Genomic DNA, 9056 nt, shown 5'->3' with positions numbered 1-9056 from the left:
TAGAATAGGAATATTGAAGCTCTATTCAATGTGGTGGCTTCATTTTACTCATCTGTGAATGCTCACCCTAGAATAGAATACTACAATTGCAAACACAAGGCGAAAGAAGTTAGATTTCTTATACGTATATTCAATGTGGTGGCTTCATTTTACTCAGCTCTCAATACTCACCCTAGAATAAAATGCTACAATTGCAAACACTAGGTGAAGAAGTTAGATTTCTTACACGAAATATATGACATATTCAATGTGGTGCCTTCATTTTACTAATATATGACATATTCAATGTGGTGGCTTCATTTTACTCAGCTCGCAATACGCACCCTATAATAGAATACCACAATTGCAAACACAAGGTGAAGAAGTTAGATTTCTTATAGGAAACTTACATGAATTTTGAATGGAACGGTCCAAAAAATATTTCTCCAACCAGGTGCTATCTGTTTTTTTTCTCCACGGTTTTGTTGAAGTAAAACAAGTACACTTTCAAAGTCTCATGAAAATTTTCACCATGTACATCATGTGCAAAGAAAATCAAGTTGGTACAGATTGAAGAGTAAATGTACTCTTATCACTAGCACATTCTACAATCACCTGTTGGAACTTGGAAACAATAAAAGGGCACACTGTAAACACGCAAGTACGCAGCAATTTCAGATCAAATATTGAGAATCAACAGTTCATGTATACATTTCTACAATAGACATCAGAACATATGGGAACCAGTAATTCAATCTCACTCAAATGTTTACAGCAGCTGTCTTACAACATAAGCTTAGAAGTAAGAAAACAGTTGCAGACAAAAAGCAGAAAATGTTACAAGACAGTTGCCTCAACTTCAAGCCTTCCCTCTTACTGATAGTCCTGCTTCAACTTTCTTAATTTCAAATATTAGCATCCTCCACATCTTAAGGACAAACATTTCAGCCTCGACGTCCAAAATTGACTGTAGGAGCTCCAGCATTTTCGATGCATGCACATGATCTTTGGTGCACGAGACAATATATTCCACCAACGTCGATTCCTCCTCACCAAGAAATTCGATTATCTTTTTCGAGATCCAAGGCCTCATTCTATCATGCAACTCATGCTGACACAAAAGAACAATGATGTTAGTGTTGAATACAACCACACCGCAAACACAACAGGGAAAGCAAAATCAAATATTTCAGAGTAAAAACCATCTGACACACCTTTACACTTGTGTACCCAACATATGGTGCCTCTCAGATCAAATTGTGAATTATGCACGTTGACCGGAATGAAAATAATAACAGGTTTAACATTATACTAATGAAATAATTATGCGGTGGATCTCGTATCTGTTCAGGAAAAAATATCTTCAGATCTGCAATGGTTTAAGGAGCACTACATCGTGTGTTTTTTCCTTTTGTAACCACTGGCAAACATACCTAAACTGCTTCCATAAAGACCTCACAGAACAAAGAAATAACATGCATGCACAAAGATATGACATAAAAATAACTTGAAATGGGTGAAGAAACAAAACATTACCCAACTTTTGAGTACTGAAAATACAAGGTCAAGAAAAATAATTCACCTTCTCATATATTGCCCAATTAATATCATAGGAAAAAAGCTCTTCCTTTGTTCTCGGAATCATGTCAATCAATTGTTTTGCATCCAAAACTTTCTTGTTCTCTAACTTGGGCTTATCGTTGTCTCGATCATGCATCATTTCTCTTCTGTCATCACCAAGACGTGCACCATCTTCATCATTTCGACTTTTATCCCTTAGGGTCGATCTATCAATGGCTCTCCTACTCCTTTCGGTTTCAGGCTGCTCTTCCTTTTGATTAGATACCAAGATGCGCTTAGCAAACTCAGCAGCTGCTACAATATTATTGGGTTGGTCAGAATAAGAATCCGCCTCCACAGCTTGCAATTCCTCAGTGGAGTAATCAATAGGTACTAAAGGTCTTATCCGTTTATCCTTATTATCATCATCATCCTCTTCAGCAAAAACTGATGGAACAGATGTCCGTTTACCAGAGCCAATCAAACCAAAACCCAACTTTTTTGCTGGAGCATTGCTATTTTGTTTGATATCTAGAATTTGACCAGGTACCATACTTGCTTCATCACCGTTACAGTCCTTATGAGTTTTGCCATCATCTGTAGAATGGATGCAAAAATGTTGGAACTAGAATGTAGCTAATGTGATAAACTTTGTGAGGAAATATTTACTTACCTGCATCAACACCATTAGCAATGCTGACGACATTATCATCATCTGAAACAATCGGCTTGTTTGGTGCATCTGCTTCCTTCCCGTCATCACCATCAACCTCCATAAATATAGCAGACTCTGCCGCAGCTGCTTCATCTGCCTGCTGTTGCAGCTCTATTGCATGCCTCCTTGCTTCAGCAATTTCCTGTTCCTCTTTTAATTTGTCCGCGAAGTCTTCCTGTTTTTCGCGTTGCCTCCGCCTTTTCCTCTCTTCAAGTGCGTTACTGCTCCTTCGTCTTCTTTTCCTCGAATCCTCTTCATCGCTTTCATCTTCCTGCTTCATGATCTCCCTTTTGCGTTCACGTTCTTTTTCCTTCTCACGGTCCTTCTCGTATTGTCTTTGATATTCTTTATCTCTCTCCCTGGATTCCCACTCTTTAAGGTGATCTTTGTACATCCTTTCCACTTCTCTATGCTTGAGTTCCTTATCTCTATCCCTCCTGACTCTTTCTCGCTCACGCTCACGCTCATATCTTTGAAGTTCTTTTTCCTTTTCCTGCTTCTCCTTGTCATGCTCTTTATCTTTCCTCCTATCAAGAGAGTCATTTTCTGTCTTTTCAGTTTCACTAACTGTCCTTTTGTCAACACAATCATCATTATCTTCAGAATCTGCAGCAGTGATGAAATACATATTATTCAAATGCAAATTTGGCCAAAAAACTATTACCATTATTCCATACCAGTCATTGCCATGTCAACAACAGACTCCCCGTTGTTATGTTTGGATGAGATGTCAGCAGATGGTTGAACCGGCGGGGGTGGTGGTGGCGGCGGCAGGGGTCGAGTCTTTAACCACTCTTCAATAATACTGTTTATTAGTTCTGCAGCAGCCTTATCAGCCTCAGAATCCTCATTTGTAACAATCCCAAATTTCTTGGTGTTTTCTTCACTATCCTTATCTCCGGAATCTTCTGTTTCATCTGTTTTACCAGAAACAAGCTTCAATGATTCATTTTCAGCAACAGCAGAAGTCCCATCCCCACCTTCATCTTCCTCCTTTTTGGTGTTCTCATGTACCTTCTTCTTTTCTTCAACATGTTTCTTCAGGTACTCTTTGGTGGCATCATTAATATTAACCTTGCATTGAAATAAAATATAAGGAGAGTTCAAAAATACATAAGGAGGGATAATAACATTATCATTACTTTTGAGAGAACATATGGAAGATTTAGATATATATTTAACAGGCAACACAAAAAAGTGTCTAACCATGTCAATTGAGGAAAAAAAAATCTTGATGGCCTCCTTGAAATGTGATTAGACTACATCATGCAGGATTTTCAAAGTAAACATATTCCTTAAGCAATCCTTGATAAAAAAACTGCAGGCCAATTCAAATGCTGGTTGAACACGGCACTAGCACAGAAATAAACTGTAACAATCGAATGGAGGGATCCTTTACAAGTTCTGCCTATGCACACAGTAACAGATAATTCAATGACTGAACAATGGTACACAAGAAAGGTTACGGTAGGTGTTTTTCACACCAAACAACCAAGAAATTTAATTGGTCTATCTGCTACCTCTTAAATGTTGGGTAGCGTATCTCACCTATGGACAAAAGCATCTATTGTGTCGGTACCAGGGGCGGACCCATGTAGACACACCCGGTGTCACAGGACACCGGGTAGGTTCTCCGATTACCTTAAGTGATAGGTGATATATCAGGTGGGACACCGGTAAAATTTGTACATGGACACCGGCTGAAGCGACGGTTCACAGGCCTGGCCCATCTATTGGCCATTGAGGTACCCAGCTAGCCACGACCCAGGCTATCGATCAATTCTACTAAACTGTACGCGTTCTGTAAAAGTCATGTATAGAAAGTCCTGGTCTTTAGGATCTGGGGCACTCCCCATGGTCTGCGTGCCTCTGATTCAGGAACTGCTGTTAGTGGCAACAACGTTGCCATATACTGAATTGAAGAGATAAGGACAAGATTCTCTCCAACTATTTTGATCGCTTTTATTTACACCTGCAACCCTAAGAAAAATCTGCGCCTACTCATGGCTTCTTGCCTCCCCCTGCACAGATTCGTCATGGCGCGTCGCCTCACCCACCTGCCCAATCGTCATTGAAGCGTCCGTGTTGCCATGGCCTATGCGCCTAATCGTTGGAGAATTGATGAAAAAAGTACCGCAAGTCGTTACCATCGAGTCCAAGTGCGTACCTATATAACTTCCTTCTAAATTTGTTTGTAGGTCTAGAGCTGTTAGTTCCAACGATGTTACAGTTAAGAATTGAATTACTGCGATTTGCTAGTGTTGGTAAGTAAGGATCGAGTCCAAGTGGTTCTCATTTATGTGGATCATTCCTTGCCCATTGAATGCACAACTCAGAACAACACAATGTAAGTAAGTACATCTTCATAATTATAAATTCAACCAATATGTTTTATCTTTTGTTTCGATGCTAGCATGTTCAAACTTAAATAGTGTAGCCTTAGCTGATTAAACTTGTGTTCATAATTTTTATGCTTTATTGTTCAACTTGGGCGAAAGACTTCATATAATCAACTACAAATTTAAGTACAACACTATTTTGATAAGGATATTTACTACTGGTTATCTAGAGTTGTTGAGTATGTTAGTTTTATATGCATAACATAGCTTGGCATCCACACATGTAATTTAGGCGTGGACACCGGGACATTTTCGTCCTGGGTCCGCCCCTGGTCGGTACAATGTCTAAAAACATGCACATGATGGTAAAACAAGCATTCTATGACTAGGATGCCTTCAGGCTACAAGGTTTCAAAAATTAATCCCTAATACCCTAACACAACGTCATGGAAGCAAAAGGAAAGTATTATTCTAATCCTTCGGCACAGGGTTCCAGTACATAAGAATTAAGCTTTGTGAATTAGAATTTGTGGGCCCTCATTTTCCATCAATCCAACAGGTGAAACATATTTTTACAGATTGGTCTGGAACCAACATGTGAGCGACAAAGGCATAGGGCCAGTTTGGATGGCACCCTGGGGTCCGTGCCTGAAAAAATCAGGCGCCTGGCCTACGCCTGGTAAGGTGATCCTTTTGTGCCTGTCCAGGCTAGCCTGGCAAAGGCTTGTTTGGATTCGGAGTTGCCTGGTGCTGTGTCAGATAAAGAATAAAAAATGTTAATTACACGCCAGGCATGTCCAGGCGCAGGGAACCGGAGGCCTGGTCCAGGCTAAGCCCACTGCCTGGGGAAAAGATATTGAGCTAGTTTGGTTTGAGGCCTGGACTTCATGCCTGGGAGAAAATGAAGCCTGGCAACGGCCTGGAGACATGAAAATAATTGCCTGGCCAGGCCAGCCTGAGTGCTACGCGTTCGGTTCGTGTCCTGTGCCTGTGAAGCAATTATTTATGTGTCAGACTGCAAATAGCTGCTGGCCCACAAGAAAAAAGCAGAATTAGAACCCCAGGCTTGAGCCAGGCGACTGGTGCAGAACGCCTGGTCCAGGCTAACCAACATGCCTGGTATTTGAGTCAGGCTAATGACCATAGCAGAAGCTCCAGGCCAGGCTAGTGTTTCACTCTTCAGGCATCAACCAAACAATTTCCAGGCAGGTCTCAGGGAAGGTTCAGGCCAGGCAAATTTTTGCCAGGTCTCGAACCAGGCTAGTGTTTCCTTGCGTACTTTCGTAACTTGACCAGGCTAATCACGCATTTGAGCCAGCCAGGCCAGGTATGCATTTTCTACTCATGGACACGAACAAAACAGTCGCCAGGGAGAATACAGGGACCTGTCCAGGCCAGGCGTGTAGTGGCATGGATGCCATCCAAACACGCTCATAAAAATTCAATAAGTTCCCGTTGGTTCGTACATGGAACATGCAAGTTACTAAGAATCAGTTTACAAACAGTTGTCAGCTTTTACAAAAAAGAGTTTGTTCGAAACAACTGATGTCCTATTATTAGGTTATATGCAGGTCCTTGTCCTTCCGAATGAAATTACATTTTAGTTCCCATATTTATCAAATCCGCCGATTCCACAATCATAAGAAATATGTAAGAATTTGTTACAAAAAAGATTTTGTTAGAAACAACTGATGTCCTATTATTAGGTTATATGCAGGTCCTTATCCTTCCGAATGAAATTACATTTTAGTTCCCATATTTATCAAATCCACCGATTCCACAATCATAAGAAATATGTAAGAATGATGCATACCACCAGTTCTTGCCCATCAATGCTCAATTTGTTCAGCAACCGTGTCGCACGAAGGATGCCTTCAGCAGATTCAAACTCACAAAAGCCAAACGCTACTGGTTTGCCATTACTTGGATTTTGGGTGCGCTTCCAACTCTTGACAGGTCCACAAATCTGAAGATGGGAAAACATTTAAACACACATGCTAAAAGCATTTGATGGCATAAACAGAAAAACTGACTAAAGTATGTACAAGTCGACATTGCCATGTTAATATACTACAAAAATAATAGGGAAAAGGTGATATACCCGAAGAAGCGAAAGAAGCAAACCATTGTCCACTGTTGGGGCGATCTTCCCGACATAAACTGCAGTTGGTGGTTTGTCAGCGGGTGTGACAGCTGGAGCAGGCGGTCTGGCAGGAGGGGCTACCATAGGAGGAGCACCACGAATTCCAGGAATTGTTGCTGGCCGTTGAATTTGCACAACACCAACAGGAGGCATTGGGCGTGGAGGAAAACATGGACGCATCATAGTATATGGTCCAGGATAACGATGCACACCTGAAGAGAGAAACAAACAAACATCTATGCTGCCACATTAGTAACAGTCCAGAAAACAGAGCACAGAGTGCATACATTAATCCTTTAAAAATATGTAAGCTAGCATAAGACACAGGGAAAGAAGAGCAGCACTAAATAGATAAGCAGGTATCTTGCATATTCAGAATAACCGGGATGAACATCGACAAAAAAACAATATTATTTTCAAATAAAATAAGAACTAGGGAAAGCTAGCCTTACCTCTTAGCGCCCATTAGGCAGGATAACGTACTTGTATTGGTTATTTGCAAAACTTGGGACAGCTCACACCATTGCATTGCACTACTCAAGATATAAAAGCTTAAGCAAATGTGTCACTCACTCTAAACTTCTTATTAACGATAAAAGTAATTTAAACCAAATTAAGCAAGAAATACTTGACATGAAATTAAGCGACAGGAAATCATGGTACCTTAGCCCATTTTTTGAACAACCCATTGTCGAAGGATCTAAGTACATACAGAAACCGAGCCTAATTAAACGGCAAGCTAAAGCATTTAAATCAATTTCACACAATTTAAATATAACCAGTTCAAATTCAAACAGTCAGCATACCACATGCAGTGAGGGAGAAAATGATCTGTTATAGCTTCAGTTAGAGCAGCAGAATCAAACATGAGCCGGCACCTCTCGCTGAAGGGAGTAATGGCCGGCACGACCACCGCTGTAGCAGAGAAATACCCTGTCATCGTTATCAAGCGAGGGGATGCCAGTTTCTCTAAACACTACTGTAAATCACTAGCATCAGGCGCATCCCACCTCTAAACCCTAATCCCAGATCCTACCCGCGTGTTAAAGACATATCCAGTCGATTCCACCAGATTTCCTACAGCGCAGCACATGGAACGTCGGGAGATTTCCCAGGCACAATCAGGCGGAAGCATAAATCTATTGCCATTCAATCGTATAAGCCTAGAGATGGATGGAGAACGGGACCCACCGGGAGGAACGGCGACGCCCGGCTGCTGCATGTACGGACCCGGCTGGGGCGCGTACATGGTCGGCGGACGCATCACGTGGTGCACGCCTGGCGGCTGCATCGGCTGTCCCATCAGGTAGCCCGGATTACGTATAGCACCGTACTGCTGCACCTGCGGCGAGGGCGGTGCACCCAGCGGCCGGAAGGAAGGGGCGAAGGATACCGGAACAGGGGGCAACGGCGGCAGGACGACCGGAGGGGCGGGGGCGAGGGCGGGGTTAGGGTTAGGGCTTGACATCGTGGGGTTGGAGGCCGGGGGATTAGGGGTTGCCTGGTTCGGCGGGGTGGACGTGACGGTGGCCTGAGGTGGGGTTGCCGTGTTTGGAGGAGTGGACGGCGGGGGCTCGAGGTTGTCGGGGGTAGGCGCCACGGCCGCCATGGTTGGGAGAGGAGCAGCCGAGCAGTCGACGGGGGTTGATGGGGCTCGTTCACGGCGAGGAGCCTGATGCCGTCGTGATGTGTGGGTTGACGCAGGCCCGTGAAACTGGCCCGGTCGGTGACGTTTCGCTGACAACCGGGAGACGCGTTTTGTGCAAATAGAACTCCCGACTGGGCCGGCCCATTGGGTTTGACTGATACTGTAGCGCGCGGTTGAGAAAATATGTTAAGGGCTAATTTGGTTGCAGGGGATCCCTGCCTATTTCCTGGGTGGAGCAACCACGGGCTGATTCACTCCTGGGAAGGCCGCCACTGCATTTGGATGCCCATCAGATTGGGCCACCCCCGCCCCTTCCACGTCCTTGGAGAGGCTTCCACGCCTCGATGGGTCGGGGATGAAACCCACGCTGGCTCTTGCGAAAAAGAGGTGACGGCCACCGCTCCCTCCCTGCGTCGTACAGCCGCTTCCTCGGGTGGATCTCAGCTTCCTCGCCTTGGTGCCAAACGGTGACAGAAATTCTCCCCGCGGTTGATAGGGAATTCCGTGTGCGTGTGAAAATTACCCGTGGGGGCTTGTTGCCTTGGGTTTTCTCCCCCTTGATACCAAACAAAGCCTAAGCCTCCTTTGGTTTGACAGGACCAAATCACATCGAACAGCAACACAAGCACTCGAACTAGCCCCGATTGGATAAATTGCATCAACAAGTACAGA

General features: G+C 43.6%; 1 protein-coding gene across 1 annotated transcript; it reads right to left on the bottom strand.

Annotated features, from left to right (window-relative positions):
- Nucleotides 1-641: 641 nt before the first annotated feature.
- On the bottom strand, nt 642-8444 carry LOC123154525 (RNA-binding protein 25). The gene is made up of 7 exons (XM_044573230.1): nt 7928-8444; nt 6695-6948; nt 6407-6559; nt 2932-3328; nt 2213-2860; nt 1562-2136; nt 642-1090 (listed from the first exon to the last, which is right to left on the bottom strand). The coding sequence occupies exons 1-7, from the start codon at nt 8343-8345 to the stop codon at nt 839-841; spliced, it is 2697 nt and encodes an 898-aa protein (XP_044429165.1). The 5' UTR covers nt 8346-8444; the 3' UTR covers nt 642-838.
- Between the last annotated feature and the right edge of the window lie 612 nt (nt 8445-9056).

Source organism: Triticum aestivum, chromosome 7A (assembly GCF_018294505.1).
Source record: "Triticum aestivum cultivar Chinese Spring chromosome 7A, IWGSC CS RefSeq v2.1, whole genome shotgun sequence".
In the NCBI taxonomy this organism is placed as follows: domain Eukaryota; kingdom Viridiplantae; phylum Streptophyta; class Magnoliopsida; order Poales; family Poaceae; genus Triticum; species Triticum aestivum.
This window is presented reverse-complemented; position numbering and strand designations above follow the sequence as displayed.

Excerpts from the sequence above, each read along its gene's own strand:
- LOC123154525 (XM_044573230.1), bottom strand. The coding sequence starts at position 8,345 with ATGGCGGCCGTGGCGCCTACCCCCGACAACCTCGAGCCCCCGCCGTCC. Across the intron at positions 3,329-6,406 it reads TTGATGGGCAAGAACTGGTG|GTTAATATTAATGATGCCAC; the intron begins GTATGCATCATT and ends TTTCAATGCAAG. Across the intron at positions 2,861-2,931 it reads TGTTGACATGGCAATGACTG|ATTCTGAAGATAATGATGAT; the intron begins GTATGGAATAAT and ends TCACTGCTGCAG.